Source organism: Macadamia integrifolia, chromosome 11, assembly GCF_013358625.1.
Source record: "Macadamia integrifolia cultivar HAES 741 chromosome 11, SCU_Mint_v3, whole genome shotgun sequence".
Taxonomy (NCBI): Eukaryota; Viridiplantae; Streptophyta; class Magnoliopsida; order Proteales; family Proteaceae; genus Macadamia; species Macadamia integrifolia.
Genome location: NC_056567.1, coordinates 5,484,619 through 5,509,412, shown reverse-complemented (window position 1 = coordinate 5,509,412; position 24,794 = coordinate 5,484,619). Strand labels below are relative to the sequence as shown.

General features: G+C 38.4%; 1 protein-coding gene and 1 long non-coding RNA gene across 4 annotated transcripts; one reads left to right on the top strand and one right to left on the bottom strand.

The window, feature by feature from the left end:
- Positions 1–7,786: 7,786 nt before the first annotated feature.
- Positions 7,787–9,396, top strand: LOC122094283. Its single transcript, XR_006144709.1, has 3 exons — positions 7,787–8,522; positions 8,887–8,963; positions 9,085–9,396. It is a non-coding gene; the product is annotated as an uncharacterized LOC122094283 (long non-coding RNA).
- Positions 9,397–11,830: 2,434 nt separating this feature from the next.
- On the bottom strand, positions 11,831–24,788 carry LOC122092734. 3 transcript variants are annotated; one of them, XM_042662976.1, is made up of 3 exons: positions 24,479–24,788; positions 12,224–13,440; positions 11,831–12,114 (listed from the first exon to the last, which is right to left on the bottom strand). In XM_042662976.1, the coding sequence occupies exon 2, from the start codon at positions 13,428–13,430 to the stop codon at positions 12,243–12,245; it is 1,188 nt and encodes a 395-aa protein (XP_042518910.1). In that variant the 5' UTR covers positions 13,431–13,440; positions 24,479–24,788; the 3' UTR covers positions 11,831–12,114; positions 12,224–12,242. The 3 variants fall into 3 exon arrangements, with proteins under 3 accessions (XP_042518910.1, XP_042518911.1, XP_042518912.1); XM_042662977.1 differs by having other exon boundaries at positions 12,224–13,435; XM_042662978.1 differs by having other exon boundaries at positions 12,224–13,393.
- Positions 24,789–24,794: the final 6 nt, after the last annotated feature.

Sequence of the window (24,794 nt, the reverse complement as noted above, 5' to 3'; positions counted from 1 at the left end):
TTCTCAGAAACGTGCTCTCATCCACTCCTACATTCAAAGAACATAATCCCTATTCACAAGAACAGGACTCTATCCACTACACGACACCAGAGACATCTATCCCTCACATGGTTGGCATCTCCGAGATAAGAGGGGAATATTCCCCTGGAATAACCTAGGACCCAGAATATTCCCATAATCACAGAGTCACTCCCCTCAAGGACTCTATGCCTAAACTGGACTCTTCACAAACGTCTCCCATTCTCCCTCCATCAGCAGCCTATAAATATCACGGTAAGCCTCCATCATTGAGATCGATCACTTCTTTTACTGAAAAACTCTCTTGAGCATCTGCTGTGGAAAAATCTGACTTAGGCGTCAGAGAATCCCCTGTCGGGTCAGCCTGGCTCTCCCTTGTCCTCTCTTCTGTGCAGGTCGGCTAAAGCACCAAGAACTGCATGAAAAATCATCCAGTCAATTTTTTCCACATCAGGCATCAATAGAAATCTCAAGAAAAAATAGCACACTAACAATTTCTAAGCAAAGATGTCAATCAATACATAAATCTGAAACAAAGCCTCCTTAAGAATAAAAAATATAGTTCTTACATTTTTTTTTTTTGTAAATTGACCATGAATATTCTTTCATCTTTTTTTTTTTTTTTTTTCTTCTCTCAGTTAGTAAAATGGCAACAAATCATTGAAATGTAGCTCTCCTAGCTAGATTTACAAGATTTTTGAATAAAAAAATTCTTAAAAAAAAAACATAGCGATCTATGGAAGCTTTTTTTTTTTCCCCTCTGATTCCAATTTTTAGGGTTTTGACTGATTCAGGATGAAAACTAATTCAAATTGGAATAGATGGAGACTAATCTGTTATTTGATTCCAAGTTTTTAAATCTTATACAAAAGGCTAATTGCTGTAAGGGCCGGTCAAAGTCAAACTGAAACAGTTCTTGCACAACTCCTATTAGTTTGTATTTGGTCTGATCTTTATATTAGATCAGGTTTGGTATGCAAGAAAATTCCATAGACCCTTCATTTTTTTTTTTTTTTAATTAAATACTAAACCAAAAACAATGAATACTTTGAGGTTGGTTAGTTAATAGCATTAGCCTCATGTTTTTTGTTCATATTCAAAACAGCTTAAAACTATCATCAGCATTCCAGCCCCCCTACTAAATTTAATTTGGGCCCAAAATGTGCCCCCCCCACCCCCCCCCCCCCCAAAACAAAAAAAACAAAAAAAGATTTCAATTATGTTTCTGTTGACATGATCTGGGCAGACCAAAATCCCTAAAAAACTAAGTAACCTAAGGCATTGAAACATTATCCATGCAAAATAAATAAATTTTGAAACGTTCAAGTTAAGAAGCAAAGTAAAATACATTGATGCAATCCTCATGAATCACAGGTAACATGATGGGGAATCAAACAAAACACCATTATCTTGATTACAATATCGTTTAGAGAACCTAACAAGTTCATGAGCACATGTATTAGTTGTTCTCCAAGAATATCTGATTGTGACATTGCCTATCAAAGCAAGAAGGTCCCTGCAATCTAAAGCTACATTAGGGATTTCCATGAGAATCTTGTATCACAATAAGTGCAGCAGACTTGTTTTCAAAGTTCCTTGACCAGGAAAGGCAGACCAGAAAAATACAGGGAGGGATGGAGCCACGGATTTAAAATCAAACAGAACTTGGTTTATCTCAATTGCGATTAATGTCAGTCATCAAAAGCCATTTTAGATTTGACCATGAATGCACTTAGATCTTCAATTTGATCAATTTTTCCTTTTTCTACTAAGTAAAGTAACAAAAAATCAATGAAACTTATCTCTTGTAACTACATTTACGAGGCTTCTAAATCCAAAACTCCAAAAATTCATTATCTATAAAAGTTATCTGTTTTTTCCCTCCAAATTAATTTTTTAGGGTTTCGATCAATTTTGACCCGATTCAAATTGAAATCAATAGACAACCAACATATCGCTTAAGCAAACTCACATGAAACATGGATTGAGGAATATTAGGTATTGGATAGGCTGAATTGGCCAAGCCATATTGGTATCCGCCTCTACCGATATCAATTCTTAAAGAAAAATAAGGGCAAATTAATCCATCGATCTGAATCAATACGGGAAAATCTAAATTGATATCAGCCAAGATCAATACCATCGATACCAATTACTAAATCCATGTATTGAAAGAGAAGATTATCAAGATTTTCAACACCCTCAATGCACATAGAACAAGTGGCAAGTGTGCTAGTCACATCTGTACAAGGGACCCTTTTAGCCAATGCTTTGTCTTTACTTTTAAAGACTAAGTATGAATCTTGCTGATGGGAATAATAACCAGATCAATTCATCATTATTTTCACATATAGCGCAATTCATTACAATCTTGGGCTGAAACAACATAAACTTTACCATTAATCTATGGAGATTTTTTTTTTTTTTTCACACTAGGTGAAAAGAATCCTACCATTGGCCGGGATGTCATAATGATCTCTCTTTTATGCAAAAGTTTGAATTATCTTTTCCACTGTTCTAGGAGTTCTATTCGAATAGCAAAACCCATGAGTGAAGAGATTCTCTATTCATCATGGGTGAAAAAAAATTAGATTTTTAATCCATATGTCTTATAAAATTATTATTAACTTTTACTAAGCAGATTAATAAATAGATAAACTATAATTATATAGATGCATGATTTCGTTTCATATAAACTCATCATAAACTAAAATAGTTTTACTCAATGATGTAACATGCATGACCAAATCTGTAAGGTGGTGTGATTGAATGGATTTCTGAATTGACAACAAGAAGTATGGGAAGGCTTTTTCCATTTTTTTTTTTTTAGGGGCGGAGGCTTTTTCCATTTTTTTTTTTTTTAGGGGCGGAGGGTGGGGTGAAGGAGAAGCAAGGATCAAGATCGTGCGCCAATACTTCTTAAGCGTAACGTAAGCATCTCTATATCACCATTTAAACAAAATAAAGAGGAAAAAAATAACTGAAAAGTCTTTGAAAGTTTCAATAATCTAACAACTAATATCAATCAATATCCTTGTTCTAGTACTAATCTAAATTAGAAATAATCCCTTTGCATCCCATTGGAGCCACTTGATCCAATTCCTTTTAAGATGGCTATTTTCTCAGCCACTTTTGATGACCCGCGGCATTCTAAGATCCCCCCCCCCCCTTCCTACACTCAACAAAATCTTATCAGAATTAAAATATTAGAAATGGTAGCTCCCGTTCGAAATTAAAATAAAGACATTAGTATTCCAATTAATCCTTAAAATGGTAATCACTGGCATGGTTCTAGGTATCAGTATTGGATTAATTATATCGGTCATACTGTATCAGTATTGACTGATATTAATCCAAATCGGATATCAATATCGATTTAGCGATGAAATTGAAAGGGAAAAAAAAAACACACTTTTTGTGAGAAGTAAGAACAAAATTGATGGGTTCACATCGATCCGATTCAATCTAATCCAGATCAGTATCGTATCATACCGATAACAAAATCCATGTCCCCTAGGGACTGCACTAGTATGAACCACCTAACATTTGGAGTAGAAAAGGGGTCATAGCCGAAGCTCTCCTCAAAATTGCAATTGGGACAGGATTTTTGTTATTGAAAAGAAAATTTCTATCGACTCATATTGCCAACATATGGAAATAAGGGAAAATAGTTTATGTGGGGGGTAGCTCATACGCCCAGGCACATTGGGAGGCAAAATGATCTATTCACCCACATGAAATAAAACATGACATCTTTGAATATTTCTTTAAGCACCCTCATTGGCCCTCAAGCACTTTCCAATAGATAAATAAGCTTTGATTTAATTTAAGCAAAATAATCACTCACATCTTTCCCTCTTGGGTTGAGACTACCCAGATATATATATATATATATATATATAGTAAAATGTCACGTGCAAATGCATGTGTGGCCTTTCAGAGAGGAGAGAGAGAGAGAAGTCAAGCTATTAATTTTCAATGTCTTAGAAAATAAACGAAACTTATACATAGCAATTATAATTTGTTTTTTTAAGTTTTTGTCTGAAATTTGAACCACCTATTCATAAACATTACACTGTTGTATTTTAATATCATATAAGAATGATATATGCTTAATTTTTAAACCCCCCTTTCTCTCCTTTGAGCATTTGTTTGGTGGCAGGGAAAGCAAATGTCCGAAAAAATTTAAATGCATTTTACTTATTTTTACATTGAATATTAATAAACTTGATTCACAAAAATATGCCAATTAATATAGGTTGATATTATAAACCATATATGATACCATTTCAAGAATCTGATAAATTAAGATTAACAAAAGAAAGAACAACCATTGGGCCAAAAATAATAATAATTGTACTGAAGGACAAAGGGCTTCTCTAATTTCCTAAAACTTAGCAATTGCAGTTACTTGTATAACTAATGATTATAGTTGTAAAGATGGTGTCCTGAATAAGTAGTTTCATGTTTAAGATATAACAAATGATAGATGAGAACCTAGCATTCAAATTACAATTAATATGGGTTTTTGTTCACATGACCAATTCCAATATAGATGGCAAGAGCAACATTACCATCAATGCCGATACTAATAGTATGCTTAAACTACCAAATGAAGAGTAACATCAGCAATGAATGAAGGGAAGCTCTTCGTGCTTTCTCTGCCAGCAGCTTATGTAGTGGTTGGTCGACTAAAGCTTGCATTACTTCACTTCCCTCCCCTTTTACTGAACTAAAGTAGTCGTCGACCTTCTATAAATGACTTGTTGAGCCCCATTCAAGCTAGTTAGGGCTTTGCTTTTAAATGCTTTGCATATAACTAACAACATACTTTGAATCCTTGTATAGACATATTAAAGACTAAAATCTGAAAACTAGTTTTCTAGAAAAGTGGAGCATAACATGGGATAGTAGGTCAATGGTTAGTAATCCCTTAAGCTTAGAAAAATATTCATAACTATTTCAGTCACAAGAGTTTAGAATTCTTCAAGGTAACAATTGAAATATTTATCATTAAAATAAAGAATATATAATAGAAAGTTTGCAACATTCTCAACCCTTTGACCCCAAAGATATTACTTTAAGATGGGATTAAAGCATCAGAGGGGACATGAGCTTCCTTATGATTTTCAGATACTTTGAGATTGTCTTCCCCATCTATTTGGGTATGTGAGAGATAACAATTAGGGCTTCAACTTCAAAATCAATTGATAGACAAACAGTGGGGAAAAAAAATATGTATCATTCCCAACCCTCCAACCCCTCTATGTATCTCAATTTCTCTCTCTTTCTAAATGCTAATCACAACCCATATTAATAAATGTCTAGCTGTGGCACAAATAAAATACAATAAAGAAGATTGGAGTTCTTTGTATAGGAGTTTCAAACCACCTGGAAACTCCTTGTGCGTGTACAACTGTGCTGAAAAAAAAAAAAAAGAAAGAGAGAAGTAAAGAAGTTTCAGCAAAGGGAATATATCAGTACAAGAAGCGAAGAATTTGAGTAAAGATGGGACTTCTCTCTTGTGCAAGAGAATCATTTAACAAATCTTTGAACCCCCTTAACCCCAAGGTGTAAGCACAATTGGTTCGGAGGAGACTCAGTACTCTGTCTCAGAAAGTGAGGTCCCATGATCAAACCATCACCGCTGCACCTAGCTTCTTGGGGCCACCGCATGAGAGTTTCCGTTTCATACTTTTATACAATAGTATAATATGATAATATGATATATAGGCTGCATTGGATTTGGCCCAACAACGTAATTACCAAATGGGCTGAATTTGGGCATGGGCATGGGCATGGGCAATGGACAAATTTGTTTACAGTTTTGTCATGAATCTACCCAAACATGGTGGGTACCGGTTAGTCCATCTGAGTTGACAATATTTAGCCCATTTCCTTAAGTCACTATCCATTGCCATCTGGCAGACGCCGGAGGGGTTGATGTGACAGAAGAATCCACCGTGGCAAACATGGTAGGCACTGGGTAGTAGCTATTTGTATCCCAAGGCTCTCTAGCTGTTTCTCAGATTTTTTTTCCAGTTCTCTCTCTCCCTCTCTCCCTCTCTCCCTGTATTTTATATTTAATTACATTCAATAATTGATAAAATTATCAATATATATTTTATTTTTATTAAAAAAAATCAAAATATACATATAAACGGTTGAACTAAACACGATGGGTACTGGTTAGTCCATCTGAGTTGACAATATTTAGCCCATCTCCTTAAGTCACTATCCATTGCCATGTGGCAGACACCGGAAGGGTTGATGTGACAGAAGAATCAAGCGCGGCAAACATGGTGGGGACTAGGTAGTCACTATTTGTATCCCAGGGCTCTTTAGCTCTTTCTCATATTTTTTTTCTAGTTCTCACTCTCCCTCTCTCCCTGTATTTTACATTTAATTACATTCAATAATTGATAAAAATATCAATATATATTTTATTTTTATTAAAAAAATCGAAATATACATATAAACGGTTGAACTAAACATGGTGGGTACTAGTTAGTCCATCTGAGTTGACAATATTTAGTCCATCTCCTTAAGTCACTATCCATTGCCATGTGGTAGACATCGGAGGGGCTGATGTGATAGAAGAATCCAGCGTGGCTAACATGGTGGGGACTGGGTAGACGCTATTTGTATACCAGGGCTCTCTAGCTGTTTCTCAGTTTTTTTTTCCAATTCTCACTCTCCCTCTCTCCTTGTATTTTATATTTAATTACATTCAATAATTGATAAAAATATCAATATATTTTTTATCTTTAATAAGAAAAATCAAAACATACATATTAATGGTTGAACTAAACATGTCGAACTTATAATTAGTCGGACGTTCATCAAACTTACACCATGCACTAGGAATGATAGATTAATAAATATGCCGAACTCAAGTTCATTATATTTATTAATTGAGCCGATCTTGATTGGACTTTTATCAAGTGGGTTTATCGGGTTAGACATGAAACCCTTAAATCTCATGCAAAAACATCCTCTGCAGTGAACATCGGATGGCTGAGAGGACCTCAAGGCACGTACATAGATGCTCTCAACCATCCGATCCTCACTATACCATTGCACTCACTGTAAAGAATAATCACTCTCTCTGACTCAGTCCCTTACCGCCAATCACTTATGAAATAATCATACCATTGCCCGAGGTCCGCTACTCCACCCACTGACTTGACAGCAAAAACTGAAGGGGAGAAATATGGGATATTTTTTGGGAGTAGGTGGAACTGTCCACTCATTTTATTATTCCTGTACTCCCTGTAATGAACCTTGCTAAGCATTTTGCATCCAAACCTGGATCCCACACCTCCTGTGGGGCCACAAAGACCCATCAAATGGTTCCCAATCACAATGTCGGTAGGGCCCAGAGACAAAATGATAGTGGAGTTTTCCTTTTCCTCTTCCTCTGCCTCACATTGATACCAGTGTTTCTACACTACCATGGCCATGTAAATTACAGCTGGCAAATTTTGGAAGGAGCCATTAAGTCCACTCAATGAGCCCCACTAGTTGGGAATGAGAAGTGATAGGTGAAAAAATATCGAAGGAACAATGAAACAAAAGATGCCAATATGCCATATCTCACTCTTTATCATTCTTCACACTTTGATAATAAACTTGCTCATAAGATACTCAAAAAATTAAAGTTAAGAAAAGTTAAAAGAGGATCCTCCTCTTTCTCTTTTTGTTTTTACCCAATTCACCTCATACTAATGAGTACTAAGGCAAAAGCAAGAGAAAGCAAGTCATAGTGGGTTGGCGTGAACAAAGATATGTCCCTCTTGGGCCTCGTTTGTTTCCTTCTATCTTTTCTCTCATATCATCCTTCCCTGACCTACAAACCAATCCCTTAAGCTGAACCCACTCTCTAAAACATAAAAGCTTCTGTAATCATTTGCAAAATCCCTCTAATTTTCCTCTATTCTCTTTGTTTGTGGGAAGTACTACATGACCAAGTTATTTATAGCTTTTGTTTCATGTCCTTTAGTTTGTGATTCTAGTTCCAAACCCATATAGTTCTAGAGCTAGTCATGGCATGTTTGAATTTAGATAGCAGAGAGGATATATAGAGAGAGGATTTAACGTTACTTATCTGCAGATTCTGCACTCCTGGCGGCGACGGCGCAAAATAAGTGCACTGCACTAGTGTGCTCTTGTTATGCACCAGCAAGCAAGCACCCAGGGAACAAAGGTGAGCAGGTTAGCGTCAGAAGTGACAACAGCAGGGAAACCAGTAAGAACTTGTCTGGTACAGAGATTAATAGAGATGGTAATGATCAATCAGAAGGTCATCAAGAGGAGAGAAATGGTTCCACTCACAGTAGTAGCAATGAGTCCCAAGGACCTTGCTTTGTAACCCCCCTTCCTCTTAAGAGTAATCTCAAGAAGACTACAGTGGTAGAGGAGAATCAACTGAGAAATAGTAGAAAGGTTAGTTGGCCTGATGCCCATGGAAAAGATCTTGCCCAGGTTCTAGTGTATGACTCAAGGTACCAACTATTTCTCCACCTCTCTTTTTCTGTTTAAGAGATGTAAAATTCTACAGCAGTAGTTTGAGAGGGTTGTTTGGTTTCCCATTTTTAAGTGCAGACAACAATATATAAACTAGATTTCAGATGGTACCAATTGGTGGTAGTGAGGATGCAACTTTACTGCCTTACGCAAGTTAGGCGGTTAGACTCAGTCGAGAGGAGATGCTGCATTTTATACTATCATTTACATATGGTTTTCTAAAAGGAAATTTAACATTCATAGCCATTAGCAGAACACCCTCTTATATGTATCAATAAACTCTGAATGTTAAGTTTGGATCTAATTATTGACCTTTCTCCTCAATCTTTCAAATCTTTCCAGTGTACTGGAAAAGGGGGAGCTTGGGGGAGTGAAGAATTCTTGCATTTGTGCTATTCAGTGAAAAAAGAAATTAAAAGGTAATGAAGTATCTCATTTCAATGGAATTACTCAAGATGTTGCACATATATATTATCGATTTCGTCTTATGAAATTTCAGTTCAAATTGTGAGGATTCACTAAATATGGGTTGTTAAACAGAAGCAACCAAGACAGACTGGTGAGCTTGAGGCATAAAGAATCCAAGGTATTACAGTCATGAAAGATGTACAACACAGATTTTGCAAGTTTTAATGCATATTGAGCTTCAGGCATGTCATCTGTTCATGTAACCTATAAAGAGAGGTCACTTGTTTTCAGTCAGAATCAGAGAATTGTTTCAAGATTACATACTTTGTCCAATGTTGTCCAAGATCTTCCACAATGTGGTGATTATGGTGGCTACTTACACCCACTAGTCCAAAAGCCTTGTTCCATCTCTTGACAAAGAAATGAATAGAAATTTTGAGTTCATATTCATAGTCTACATTGTACAAGCTTGCTTGCATTTTAACAGTTTACTTGCTCTTACCATTGTCGTTTGGAAAAAATAATGTGAGAGAGAATTCTACCAAGACACAAAGTCATCGAGAAGTTGAAGAATTAGTTAAGTACTAAGGCAAATTGAAAAGAATGCTTAAATTTAAGTTAAACATAAAACAACATAAGCTAGATTAGATTAAGGGGATTATTATCTTCTTGAACTCAGTAGAAATGATTAGAAGTAACTAATAACAATGACTAGAGGCTATGTAACAATGTAACTGATGAGGTTTGAATTGTAAGTGAGGCTTTTAACACTAGGCTTTAGATTGGTACTATAGTAAAATTATTTCCCACTCTCATATAATGCATATTTTACTGATAATAAAGGGTACATCCATCATTTGTGTGAGACATAACCCATCTGTATATTGTACACATCAAGAACTTAACCATATGGCTTTTCTAGATGTCTTCAGCTCCATTCCCCACCCCCCACCCCCCATCTCTTAACAAACACAAATACAGAGAATGATTACTTCTCATAAGGAATATATAGAGAGAGAGAGCTCACACAGCTATGGTTGAAATGAGCATTACTTGGTTACTCACGTCATTCATTTAGAATAAGCTTTTTTTTTTTTTTTTTTTTTTTGGTGGGGGGTGGGGTTAGGATTTCATTTAGAAAAGAGAATTATGGCAAGTGACAAGGGAATTAAGACAAGCTGTGAAAAGGGAAAGCAATTCAGCAAAGTTAGTGAAAAACCCATGTCAAAAAGACTGTTTGGAGCCTGCAGAACTGGTTAAAAGACAATTTGTATTTTGATCAGGGTGAGACAATCAGACACGATTCAAATTTTGATGTCTAATTCTTCTATGCACCATGTATTAAGCGATCGGTATGATATCTCAAGACCTCCGGAATCCAACCTAAGCATTATTTTTTGTTTTATCTGAAAGTTAACAGCCTTTTAAAGTGGGAAGAAGCAAAGATGACTATGCTACGAAGATTGTTCCTAGTGAGTGGTGGTCCAGGGAGGGGAATTATTATCATTAGGTTGAAGACCGTTACCTCCAAGTGTACCCTTTGCCCACACATATGGGGAAGTGGAGCTGGGGCATGAGCATCTTTTCAATTTTAACAGTCCAATTCCACTTCTCCATGTGTGTGGGCATAAGGTACACTAGGAGTTAGCGTTTAACTCCCTTGTTTTTTCTAGTTGTTTTTCTTTTGGGGTTTTGCTATCTGTAATGGGGGGTTTATGTATGCACTGAGAGGTTGGGAGGTTTTCCTTAGCTTGATGATTTGTGTTTGAACAAGTGAAAACCCTCACCCATCTCGCCATAAAGTGTTCAAATCAGCAAGTGGAACATGAAATCCAATGCCACCGACACCGCTAGTAACAAGTTCATGACACAACTTCACGAAATACCACATCATGACCTTGGAGTATCGTACCATGTTTTTTGAATGTCCATGACAATATTCTCAACACAAAATTTTGGCTCCGGCCTACGAATGAAGTGATCTTTTCTTATAAAACTTTTACCTACCACACTATATACAATAAAACACCTATCTCCCTTTCTGGTAATGATGTGGATATACATTCTCTTTTTATTTAATGCATTTTTTTCTTCTCGTAAAAAAAATAAAAAACAAACTTCTTGAGAACACAAAGGGCCATCAACACTCGTGGGATTTTTTCATTTCACAAGGAGTGGAACAATAACTATAATTTTGTACTCCTGTGTTAAAACCAAGCAACTTTCTTTTTTCCCTTAATGGGTAATAATTAGGCTCTGACAAATTTTTAGATAATTATCTTATGAACTCAACTGATATCCAACCGTCACAGGTGCTTCTAGTGCAAAACTTCCATCAAGACTCCAATTCTATTTCTTCACTACATGCATTTGACTTGTATTGATTCCAATCAATCTAAGAAATAATTGACTTTCTTCACGAACACTAGGATAGCCTAATTGTGACAGCTTCGGCTTGAAGAGATGGTTCCAAAGGAGGTTGTGGGATTGAACCTTGTCGTACACATTGTGTACATAGGTGTATATAAGAGTAGGTGACCGTTGGTCCAATCAGCACCCAACAGGCTGGCCAATGGCCAGCGACGCTTAGTAGGATAGAATAGAAGAAAAAAAATAAAAAAAAAGGAATATCCTCAACCAATGTCCAAACCTTTAGATGTTGCCAGCAACAGGTTTTGCAGCAGTGATCCTTTGACGAGCTAATCACAATGGCATCAACCACCTAAATAATTTTTCATATGGATGAGCATGGTTTAGATGAGAACCAGATGGTTTCGAAAACCATCTACGATTCCTTCACATTCTTTCAGTCCATTCTCAGCCATGAGAGTTACCCCCTTCCCCAAAAAAACACTAAAATGGAGAGTAGAACCAGTCATAACCAGGGCAAATCTTTTGGTGCGATTCTTCCTCAAGCCAGCAACTAATAAAAATTACATACATACATGCATACTCTTTCATGTTGGCAAACATAATCGAGAATACTTCGAACAAGAACTGAATCAGTAGAACTTAAATCACAATAATTGTATATAAGAAGAGAACCTAACAAATTCTGAATGTTCTTCTAACCAATGTTACGCTGTGTTGGGTAACTGACTACACGGCACTTCATCAGGCTTAGTGAAACCATGCATAACCTTTCTCATTTTTCAGGCACTTCTGCACAGTATTGAAACAATCACAGTAAACTAGCCGTTAAAGTTGTTGAAAAGGAAATCAGGAACACAACTTCCTGAAATTAGGAGTGACCATGAACTATAGAGTTTACCCGAACTAGGCTCTGACCATCATAGTGGATCTTCATTAGGCCTGGATCGTGTGAGCCTCCTACGCCTTCTTGGTACTGGTGGAACATCTTCACCAATATCACTTGCCACATTCCAGTCATCTTCATCATCCTGCAGACCCAAGAGGTTCTCACCCCACAGATTACGGCGACTGGATAGTGAAACAGATGAGCGGCGATGCCTAGTCCAAGCCCTTGAAAAGCCCCTTGGTTCCCCAACTGGGGCGATCATCTGAAACAGGAAGAACGTAGTCCACCATGGACCACTACCTTCACTTGAGCTGCTTTCCCTGTCAACAGTGAGCCCATCTCCATTTTCAATAACATAATCCCCAAGGACAATGGCTCCTGGCATCGCTGAACGGATGGCACTTACAATGTCACCATATTCTCTCTGATGCTCAAGGTTCCGCCAAGCTCGTTGTCTAGATGGGTCAACATCAGCAGGTCGTGTTGTCGGGTGGACCCTCCTGGCATGCCTTCGAAGCTCCCTGTAGTTTCCTAAGAAAGAGCAGGACTCCCGAGAGCAGCCCCTGCGTTTGAGGTCAAGATACTGTCTAGCCTCCTTTGCAATTTTCCAGCCTCGTACAGTCCCCCGGCACAATGGACATTTCAAGTTCAAGCCTGGGTCTAATAAATTCCCCTCTTCACAACCACTCATCTCCCTTAATGACTCAGCTGGATCCATCTCTAAATTGTCATCACCTTGTGTTTCTAGGTTCCTATCTGGTTCTTCACTGCTATTTACTCGAGCTTCAAGTGAACCAATCCTAGTTCCTTCATTATTTTCATCTGAACTATAACGTGCATGAACTTCATCTGCCAGGCCATTTCTCATTCTAGAACCTTCAAAATTGGGTTCAGAACTTTCAAAGTTAGGTTCGGAATCTCCATGATGAGTCCTCAGACCAAGTCTTAAGCTGTCTGTATTTTCAGGGAAGGATGACCTGGACCATGAGGAGTTGTTTCTAGGTTCAACCCTCAGCTTTTTAAACCGATCCAAACAATTTGAGTGCCTGTAACTGGTGTCACAGATGTAAGACCTGCAGCCCTTGTCATGCGAGCTGCAGATAAGGAGAACAGCATTGTGTGGATGGTCCATGCAGATTGGGCATGATGCTTCATCCCATTCCTTGTGCAGTGCACGGATATCTGTGACCGTGGATGTGCTCCCATTAATATCTGTCATCTTGGCTGTACTGTAGTAAGTTATTTGAAATATTAAACTTATCAGAATGCAGTTCTCTATGAATAGAAGACAATATTATGAGAGAAACTATATGTGAATTGCGCCATAACCGAGTGTACCGTTACAGCAAAATAGTTTGCTGTACTACATTAATCTACATGTCACCAAATATTTGCAATGAGAAATCTTGCATTCTCAGTATGCAGAATAGGAATGTTCAGATCGACCACCTGGGCTCATGACATGGACCAAAGAACAGAAACAGATGACTCACAGTCAGCTGGCTCCATGAAACAAGCTACATTCATGGGAAAATCACCAACAGAGGAAAACAGGAAGAGGGTTGGGGGAATCCCTGATCCTCAGGAAACCTTTGGTTAAAAACTACCTGATCCTCATGACCCAAACTTTAGGTTTTAAGAAGCTAAAAAGCATGAGAAACAAAATTACAGACATTGAGCAACTAATCAGCACCTAACATCAAAGCATGTAGTGGATGTAATGGCAGTAGCATCAATGATACCGATGGCAGAGAAAGCCAATCCTCTTTCTCTCTCTTACAGTTTCATTGGCTACAGCAGTAAATTTATCATTTTTAACCCTGAATATATACTTTCTCCATCTAAAAAACCTGATTATTAGATAAAATAACTTTCTCCCCAAACTGAAGGACTTCTCAATTTACACTTCTGGTATTATTATTGTAACACCCAATAATGACCTTTCCCAATAATCCTATGAATAACATTCAAACAAATAGGTACAATAAAAACAGTAACATACAATGTTACTTAGGAGGAATTCAATGGGATTCACAGAAAAAACTAATTGAGACAATGGATGTCGGCCACTGTTCTGCTAGCACTCTCCCCGACATAAACCAAGTGGACTGTGCTCCCTCCAATGCTATTAAAGTGAACTATTACAGTTGCTCTTTAGGGATCATAAGGGTACTATATTGGTTTACTCTGAGCCGATTGGAGTATGTGATTCTATTTCTGCAGAGTTGAAGGTGGATACTGAAGGCCCAGACTTGCATTTTCCCATGGTTGATCTAATGTGTTGATTGAGGGTGATAATGTGCTCGCCATGAAATGGTTGAATTGCGACTTTGGAGATAATCCTTGGAGATACATCATCTTATTTGGGGAACCAGTATCTTATGCTGGTTTTGTGAACCTTGGTTATAACTTGGAAGCTGAAATTGGCAAAGCTCTAGGTAATGAGTTAGCTAAAGTGGCTGGAAGGGAATTTACTGTTAGTTGGGAACTAGGCTAGAGTGTAATCGTCTCTTGGGGTAAGTGGCTGATGATCTGATCCATGTTGCTGTTGCTGTTGCTGTTGCTGTTGCTGTTGTTTTATGGAGCTTTCTTTTCCTCTCTAAGAACATTTGTTGTTTCTTAATAAATAGTAGGGATCTGCAGTTATGGCTAAAATTTGACCTATGAGCCGTTGTAAGCTCTATGGACCATCAATGATATTGCAAATTCATATATTTCATAAAATCCCAACTCTATTAGACACAGGACTCTGATGACTAAGAGAACACAGTTGTTGTAAGGGAACACTCTCCCCTCCCCCACCCCTTCCCCTTTATCTTTGTGTGCATGAGCCTCCCAGCCTTCCAAAGTGTATTAATCAATGCAGCTCAGCCTAGGGTCTTGGAATTTTAAGGATGGGCTACAAGAGAATAGCAATGGGTAAAGGGCAGGAGCTGACTAGGGTTTTAGGAAACAGAAGAAATAAGAGAACTAAAAATCTGGTACTACTTAGAGAAAAAAATTTGAAAAAATGAAAGAAAACAAGGTCTCATAGAAAGGAAATTCATGAAGAATTATTACCAGAATAACAAGGAATTTACAGGAGAGAATTGAAAAGAATTTAAACATAGATAAGAAGAATCAATTAGGAAAGAACAATAAGATACGCTATTCATAACTGAAACGTAAGCAGTAGAAACCACTTAAACAAACTCAAAATCTATATTCTCTCTCATGTAGCCATACGGCACAGTACATATGTTAATATAGAACTCTCAAAAAATGATTCCTATTACGACTAGAACTTGCCCAATCCCAATACAGCTCAAGCCACCACTTATTTGACCCCCCCAAAAAAAAAATCCTAAACTGACTCTAACTCAAAGACTAACTACAACTTCAGGAATCCTAATAACACCAAACAGCTAATTAGACTTCCAAACTCCTAATCCTACTAGGAAAAGACTTAAAATCCGTGTACACCCCTTGGACAAATTTTTTTGGGCTTTAGAATTAAGCCCATTACAAGCCAAAAGCAGTTTTTCTTTTTTTTTCACACAAAAAAAAAAAAAAAAAAAAAAAAAAAAAAAAAAAAAAGAAGAAGAAGAAGAAGAAAGAAAGAAAGAAAGAAAAGAAAAAATGGGCAATAACCATTTAATACCAAAACAATGTGATGTAATCTTGGGATTTAAAAACCCTATTGGGCAACCCAAATGTAGTAGTACCCAAAAGTAGAGAGAAAATGGCAGCTCTGTTAACTAGAACAAAGGTTGCAAAGGGGGAGTGAAAAACTTCTAATAAAACAGAAATTGAATGAATCTATTGGGTAACTTAAAGAGAAGTTTGCAAAGGGGGAGTGGAAAACTTGTAATAAATCAGAAAATTAAATGAATCTATTGAGAAAAGGATACAATGGAGTTAGGATTATTGTGGGGAAAACTTGGAAGGGAAATAAATTAAAGGGAAAAGTGGGGACAGAACCCACCATAGGTTGTCTTCAACCTTCGACCAAAACCAGAATACCCAGGCGGAAAAACTAGCAGGCTTTCAGAGGGAGTACTCACTGGTTTGGCCTCGGATTGGCCTGAAATTTCTGGTGGCGGATGATAACTGAAAGACCTCTTAATTCCAACCAACAATGCTTCAAACCAGTGGCCTGAGAGTTAGATAAAATTCTCTGAAGCGAGAACCAGCACTAGTTGCAGGATCGCATATGAACTTAGCGGAGGATCTCACAGAAGAAGGGGCTTAGGTGATGGGACTTGGGGGCTTTGATCGCCTAAGGTGGAAGATCTCACATCCAGAATGTCAGACCTAAAGAGACTGATATGTTGGATCCGCAGGTCTTCTTCTCAGACCCAAAAGTAACTGGGATAGCCAGAGAAAATCAAGAAGGATAGAAGATGAAAAAATGACCAATAAAAAAGAAGAATAGAGAAATAAGAAATTAGAAAGAACAGAATCGCTGCAATGGAGAGGAGAAAAAGAAGAAGAGATCAGAGAGACAGAGAGGGGGAAAGAGAACAACAACCAAGCAGCCCTAGGCCAAGCAGGCTTCAACTAAATTCATTCTTCAATTCTAAATCCCAATAGTAGGGTATATGCATATAATAAATAAATAAATAAATCTAATTGAAAAAGAACATATCCAAGTTTGGAAACCTTATGTAACTATATTCTACTTTAGCTACCCAAATAAAATAAAAAATTACTTGTTAATCCCAAAATAGAAACAAATAAAATCATAAAATACCCTACTAGACCAAAGACCTAAATTTGGACCTAGTTCTTGGTTTGGATTCTCAAACAGGTTTGAGTTGGTTCAACCACAAATATGCATTAATTCCCCCAGTGTTGAGAATAACTAACCCTCAAGTTATGTAATGCGGAAGAATCAAAACCGCTTGATCGACATCCACAATCATCGACTTCGATGGGGCAATGATCCTATGCATCTCACAATCAACTGTCACGATCTCCTATATAATCATTGCAAATGAAATCCCTCCAATTGGAATCTGATAGTTAGGGTTTCACACTTGCAATCAGGCCACCGATCAATTCCTCAACTCAATCTTGATTGGACCATTAACTTCATCTTGATTGTCACTTTCATTGTCCATCTTTTCTACCACCTCTAATACTTCCTCTTAAGCTTCAATCATGCTCGAGAATTCATCAAAGAAGTGATTAGTCTTTAGACAACCTGTCCTAATATCAAAAAGCCTTATTTTGGAGACCACGAAGTCTCGTTTAAGGACTTTCTCAAAGTGTATGGATTTCATCCATTAATTGAACAGAATAAATCATATGAACCAACCTCCATGATTCAGCCTCGGATTCGATTTTGATTATAATTTGATAATGCACTAAGAAGAATAAACACTTCGCAGTAACAACCATCACCATACTGAAACATGGAAAATTTGAGGAAGACATCATCTTCAAATTCAATGATGATCTCGTTGGTCTTTGATAACATCTCCACCACAAACCGTGAGAAGAAATTATCGCTCTGCCTTCATCAATGAATAACATAGCAGTTTTCCATTGGGTAAGCAAACTCTAGTCATAAGCACAAAGGAATCCATAGCCATGTTTGTTCTGATACCAATTTGATGCAATCCCGAGGTTAAAAAACCCTATTGGGTTCGCTATGGGCCCATCCAAATGTATAGCAGCCAAAAGGTAAAGAGAAAATGGCAGTTCTAATAGATATAAAAAAAGGTTGCAAAGGGAAGTGGCAAACTTGTAATAAATCATAAATTCAATTAATCTATTGGGTAATTCAATGAGAAAAGGATACAATGGGGATTAGGATTTATTGTAAAGGGGCAAACTTGGAAGGGAAATATATTAAAGGGACAAGTGAGGATAAAGACAAGGGGAGGGGTATTCTAGGTAGTACAAAAAAGAGGGGGATAAAGAGACAAACCATGATAGGTTGTCTTCAACCTTTGCCAAAACCAGAATACCCAGGTGGAAACTAGCAGGCTTTGAATGAGAGAACTCACTAGTTTGGATTGATAGGGCTGTCTTCAAACCAAAAGGCATCACTGTCCATTGCATATGGTATCCTGGGATACAGAAGGCTATCTTTGGTCTGTCCTCTGGGACTATCCCAAGCTGCCAAAAACCTGCTTTGAGATCAAACTTGGAGAAGATATTGGCATACCAGATCTGGGTTTAGCCCTTTTCTTTCTCCCTCAAAACCGGCTTATCAGAAGAAGGCGCCCAAGGACTTAAGTATAGACCGTGGACGGGATCCACGAGCGATGTGGGACTAAACTCCTTACGCAGGAGATAGACGCGCACTCACTCTCCCCCGGTCTGCCCGACTCTGATACCAGATCTGGGTTTAGCCCTTTTCTTTCTCCCTCAAAACCGGCTTATCAGGAGAAGGCGCCCAAAGACTTAAGTATAAACAGCGGACAGGATCCACGAGCGATGTGGGACTAAACTCCTTACGCAGGAGATAGACGTAATAAAACTTGGAACTGTAACTGGAAGTGGTTGCTACCTGCTTGTTGCAAAAGAAGGAGGTTGTGGTCGTTGTAAGCTTTGAAGTTGAGCTTCAAGATGTCTGAGATGCTTTTCCTTTTGGCCAATAAGGGCAAAAGTAGCAGTGGTATCTACAACACTGGAAGCAATTCCAGCAAGTTTTGCATGGACTTGATCAATTTCTCGTCATAGAGACTGTAAAACATGAACATGATGAGTCAAAGTGCCATGGGTTTGCTGTGTTTGGGCCAGAATTCTTTCAAGGTACTGGTTTTGAACAGTAGCATTTTCTGCTTGCCAATTCAAAGCTGCTTCTGCTGGAGAAATTTCTGAGGATTGTCCTGTAGGACGTATTGGAGGTTTTATTTTCCAGACATGGCGAACACCATGAATAACCGGGCCAGAGTCACTTGGTCCTGGGAAATTCTTGAGGGGAGAGGAAGAAGAAGAGCCTGGAGTGTACATACAACAAGGAGGAATAACTGGAGGAGGAAAATCTGGTTTTGGTGGTGGTTTGCAAGTAGAGGGAAAAGGTTGAGGTGTAACCTTAGTATTTCCATACTTGACAAAGAAACGGTATTTGGATTCATCACTGAGGGACCTACAGAGGAATCTCCTAATTCATATCGTTCTCGTAAAATCTGTTGGGAAGACTTTCGTCGTGGAGAACGGGAAGTCAGAGGAGTTTCATCCTCGGAATCTTGCAGACAAGAATCACAGTCACATAAGTCAAAATATTTGTGACCAGCAACGGGATCTTGGAAGAAATAGATAGGGCCACCTTGAGAATCAAAAGATTTAATAGAAATTTTTTCTTGGATCATACCAAAAGAGGTTGGAAAAGTAGAAGAAAGGGTTTGAGGTTTTGGAGGAAAACGGATTTCTACTTCACCATTGGAGTGTCTGATATATTCTGGATCTGTGGACTGGACAGGTTCTGGAGGAGTTTGTTGCAGAGAATTAGAGACTTGTTGTTCATACGCTGTAACCCAAGAAGAGGGGAGGAGGCGAAGAAGTTCGTCTCGTGAAATCTGTCATGGGACATAGGTACAGCAAGGGACTTGGTTAGAGTCCATAGTTATGAATAAAGCATCTTCTGCATGGCCAGTAAAGAGATCAAAAGCATGATTTTGCAATCAATAGGCCATCTGGTAGTGTAAAGTAGCAGCTTGAGCAATAGCGTTCTGAGGAACACCAGTAATGTGGATCTAAAATTTAAGGACAGTAGGAAGGAGAGGATCTGACAGTGGGATGTTAAAATTAGGATACAGAGTTAAAAACATTGTTCCTGCATTTAGGGTCGTCTAAACAGTAGCAATTACGGCATGTTGATACAGCAAAAAAGGATTGTCTAGAAGGGCTATCCAGAAAACCACTAGGAGTCCTTTCCTGCCATGAAAGGAGAGAGCAAATTTGATGGCTCCAAGATGGAGGTGAGTATAACCTTGTTGGATCCACTGGGGGATTAACTCCGAAGGTATCTCAAGGGTGAATAATTGTTCTTTTTCAGTAGCAGAGACCTGAAATTGATCAAAGCGAGAAGCTTGAACCAATTCTTTCAAAGGTGGAGTTTTCTTAGGTTTAAGAAGTGCCGTCCATTTGGAAATAGTTGGGGTTTTTGGGAAGACAATGTATTGATTAAGAAGTGGTGTAGGGGTAACAGGGATAACCTGATCATCAAGGACATAAGAAAGTTCATAAAGATAATCTAAGGAAGATGAAGAAGATGACGAAGAATGTCGCGGGGAAGAAAAAAGGGAAGAGGGTGAAGCCATAGGAATTCAGTAAAGATAATTGGCATACTCCAGATCTGAACCATCACCACTCATCGAGAAACCGAAATAAGTAAAGATACAGCTAGTCGAGGCCGATCAAGAACCCCCCTGATCATAGTACCTAATTGCAGAGCAACCCGAGCCAAAAAGGAGCACAGAACGGCATCCTTAGCCTGAAAGCCCATCACGCTCAAGGGTCTTTTTCTGCCAGAAGGAACCATAAGCAGGGATTACTAGCAAAAGGGCGTGGCCTAGACTGTATCTTTAGCTAGAACAGGTTCAAACCGAACGAAAGTGATAGCCAGAGGAGGAGATTAGCCGGAGAAGGAGAAGGGGAGTGGCTCTGATACCATTTTTACTCTATACAGATATCCATAAGTTTAATTAGACTTATCTTTACTTCGATCACATAAGGCTCTATTTATAGAATCTTACAACATTGGATCCAATACTATTGGTCCCCACACTTACTCACACTTGGACCCGTACAAAGGCTTTTACAAAGCACGAGAAGATAAGATACATAATTATCACACAGACACAATCCAAGATGATAAGTGGGACCGACCACTAATATAATTATACATTGGAATTATCAGAGCTGTCGGAGCTACTGGCTGGGTATGAGCTGGCAGTATCAATCAACCAATCATTGTAGAAGTCGAGTAGATGTTCAATACGTAGATCAGTGAGTCTGCCTGTTTGATGAAGTTCCCATGCAATATCCATTCGAAGAAGGAGAAGGGCAGGAACTTGTCTTGGTGAGACATCATTTGCAGAACACATAGTGTGTAAAAGGATCTCCATTCATTTCTATGTTGAGCTCGGGTGGTAAAGAGATCATAAGACCTCCTAAAACCATCTATACCATCATTACTCCCTCAGAAAATGCTTTATCTAAGTTCCTTACAAGCCTTACCATTATTGATCCTCTTCCTTCATTGATGAATGATGGTCCTCGTCCTACTACCCCCCATGTTTCAGAAATGGATGATGACCCCAAAATTTATAATCCTGAGAATCCACCCAGACCAAATCCTGTTCCACCTACACCTTATACCCCATATCAAAACCAGGATCCTAAACAATTTTTCACCCTGGATGATATATTAGTGGTCGTTCCCACTTATCATCTTGGATTGTGTGTGTGATAATTATGCATCATATATTCTCGTGCTTTGTAAAGTGTGTGATAATTATGTATCTTATCTTCCCATGCTTTGTAAAAGCCTTTGTACAGGTCCAAGTGTGAGTAAGTGTGGGGTCCAATAGTATTGGATCCAATGTTGTAAGATTCTATAAATAGAGCCTTATGTGCTCGAAGTAAAGATAAGTCTAATTAAACTTATGGATATCTGTGTCAGAGTAAAAATGAGTGAGTGCGCATCTATCTCCTGTGTAAGGAGTTTAGTCCCACATCGCTCGTGGATCCCGTCCGCAGACTATACTTAAGTCCCTAGGCGCCTTCTTCTGATAAGCTGGTTTTGAGGGAGAAAGAAAAGGACTAAACCCAGATCCTGGTATCAAAGCCGGGCGGACCGGGGGAGAGTGAGTGCGTGTCTATCTCCTGCGTAAGGAGTTTAGTCCCACATCGTTAGAGGATCCTGTCCGCGGTCTATACTTAAGTCCCTGGGTGCCTTCTCCTGATAAGCCGGTTTTGAGGGAGAAAGAAAATGGCTAAACCCAGATCTAATACACTGTCTTCCCAAAAACCCCAACTCCTTCCAAATGGACGGCTCTTCTTAAACCTAAGAAAACTCCATCTCTGAAAGAATTGGTTCAGGCTTCTCGCTTTGATCAATTTCAGGTCCCTGCTACTGAAAAAGAACAACTATTCACCCTTGAGATACCTTCTGAGTTAATCTCCCAGTGGATCCAACAAGGTTATACTCACCTCCATCTTGGAACCATCAAATTTGCTCTCTCCTTTCATGGCAAGAAAGGACTCCCAGTATTTTCCCAGATAGTCCTTCTGGTGGAGGTCCATAACTGAAAGGCCCCTTGATTCCAACCAACAATGCTTCCAACTAGTGGCTTGAGAGTTGGTTAAGAATATCTGAAGCAAGAACCATCAATAGTTGCAAGTTTGAATATGAACTTAAAGGAGTATCTCACATCAGAAGGGAGCTGAGGTGCTGGGACTTGGGGCTTTGGTCGCCAAAGGTGGAAGATCTCAGATCCAGAATCTCAGGCTTAGAGAGACTAATATGGTAGATCCACCGGCAGTCTTCTCAGACCCAAGGGTATCACAAAACAGTACCTTTGATAGCCGTAACAGAGAAAGAGAAGGCAGGATAGAAAATGAAAAAGAGATCAGTAGAAGAGAAGAACAGCGATATAAGAAAGAAATTAGAAATAACATGATTGCCACAAGGGATGTGCAGAGATGAGAATGTTGATATGGATGTGCGGCAAAACTAGGACGCATAAAGTAAGTAATGAACATGTTAGAGTTGAGTGGAGTGTAGCTCTGATACAACGATAAGCTTTGAGAGAGTCGTTTGAGGTGTTGGCACGGCCATGTTCAACAGAAGCCTTCGGATGCTCTAGTTTGGAGAGTGATTTGTATCAAATTGAAAGATCTAACAAAGCCTAAAGTGACCCTAGGAGAGGTGGTGAGGAAAGACATGAATAATAGCCTAGGCCTCCTACCACGTATGACTTCAAATAGAGCCAAATGGAGGGCAAGGATCCATGTAGCCAACCCATTTAGTTGGATAAGGCTTCGTTGTTGTTGAGAATTGCAGAAAGGGAGGAGAGAAAAAGAACAGATGAGATAGAGAGAGAGAGGGGACGACGGCCAAGCTGCCCTAGGCCACATAGGCTTCAACTAAACAAATCAACTAACTAAATTCTCCAAATCCAAATCCCAATAGTAGGGTACATGCATATAAATAAAAGAAGAAATTATCATATTTCGGAAACTCAAAACAATTAGGAAACTAAATCCTACGTAGCTATCTCCTGCTTCACCTATCCAAATAAAATGAAAGATTACATGTTCATCCCAAAATAGAAACAAATAAAATCCTCAAATATCCTACTAGACCAAACACCCCAATTTGGACCCGATTCTTGTTCCAGGTTACCAAACAGGTTCGAGCCAATTCACCCACGAATCTGCATCACAACACCTACCCTCATGGCCCATGCTACATTATTAATGTCAACCGAAGAATCATGCAGCAGCATACAAGTACAACCCTAATACTCTTTGTATTACCACCACAAGCAAATACATCATTTTGCATATGTATTTTTTTTTTTTTCCTCTAGTCAAATCTTCCAGCTGTTCTATTAAGATGTCCAAAACAGGTAATAGGCACAAATGACATTTCGGCATCTCATTTACTCGTATGATGTACTACACTTGAAGGGATTATCTTTCAAGCTTGGAAACCTCCAAAACAATAGAGGCTGAAGTACAGTTTGCATGTAACTCTTTCCAGGGGATAGAATTATGAACAAACACTGGAAGCAGCAGGGAACCTATACCAGGTAGTAGGAAATGCAGACTGAATATTAAGATATGATGCAAAAGTTCTGAGACTTAACCCATCATCGAAACTGTTTCTGGTTTTCCTCCTCCCCCACTCCCCTCCCCCTCCCCCTCCCCCAAAACAAGCACTTTCCTCACATTATAACCTATGAACAACAAATTCACTAAAAACAACTACAAACTTTGTTCAAAATCTCTCGGGCAACTATTTTTTATGCCACTCCATGCAGGATAAACTCAAATAGCCTTCTCCCTACAAAACATGGTAACATACACAATGTTGGAGAAAATGCAATTTAACAGATCAGTAACATAAATAAATAAATAAAAAGCAAAGCCAGGTAATAACAGAAAAAATAAGCATATTTTTTACCACAAATAAATAACAAAAATTAAAAAGCATGCATCAAGCAATCAGTCATACCAAATCAAGGCCACCCGCAGAGGAATCTATAGCAAATGAAAGAGAGTTAAATTCCGACACAAAATTCCTTCAACAATATGGATACTCACCCAGAGAAAAAATTCTTGAATCTTATTGCCTTACTTGTAGCTTCTGAATCCTTATGACACTAATCAGCTTGTTTATGTGAAAAGATTAAAATCTTGTTGGAGAAATCCTATAGAATCCAAGTCCCCAATTAATGCTCCAAAGAATGTAATAAACAATCCACAGTCTTAACAAATCTTGAAGAAAATACAGCCTTGGATTAAAGCATTAACCACTATCTCACGATCCACAAAGTCCCCAATGAGTCCTAAAACCTGCACTTATACGGCGGAATAAAGATGATGGTCATGTACACATTATTCAACAACAATAGAAAAA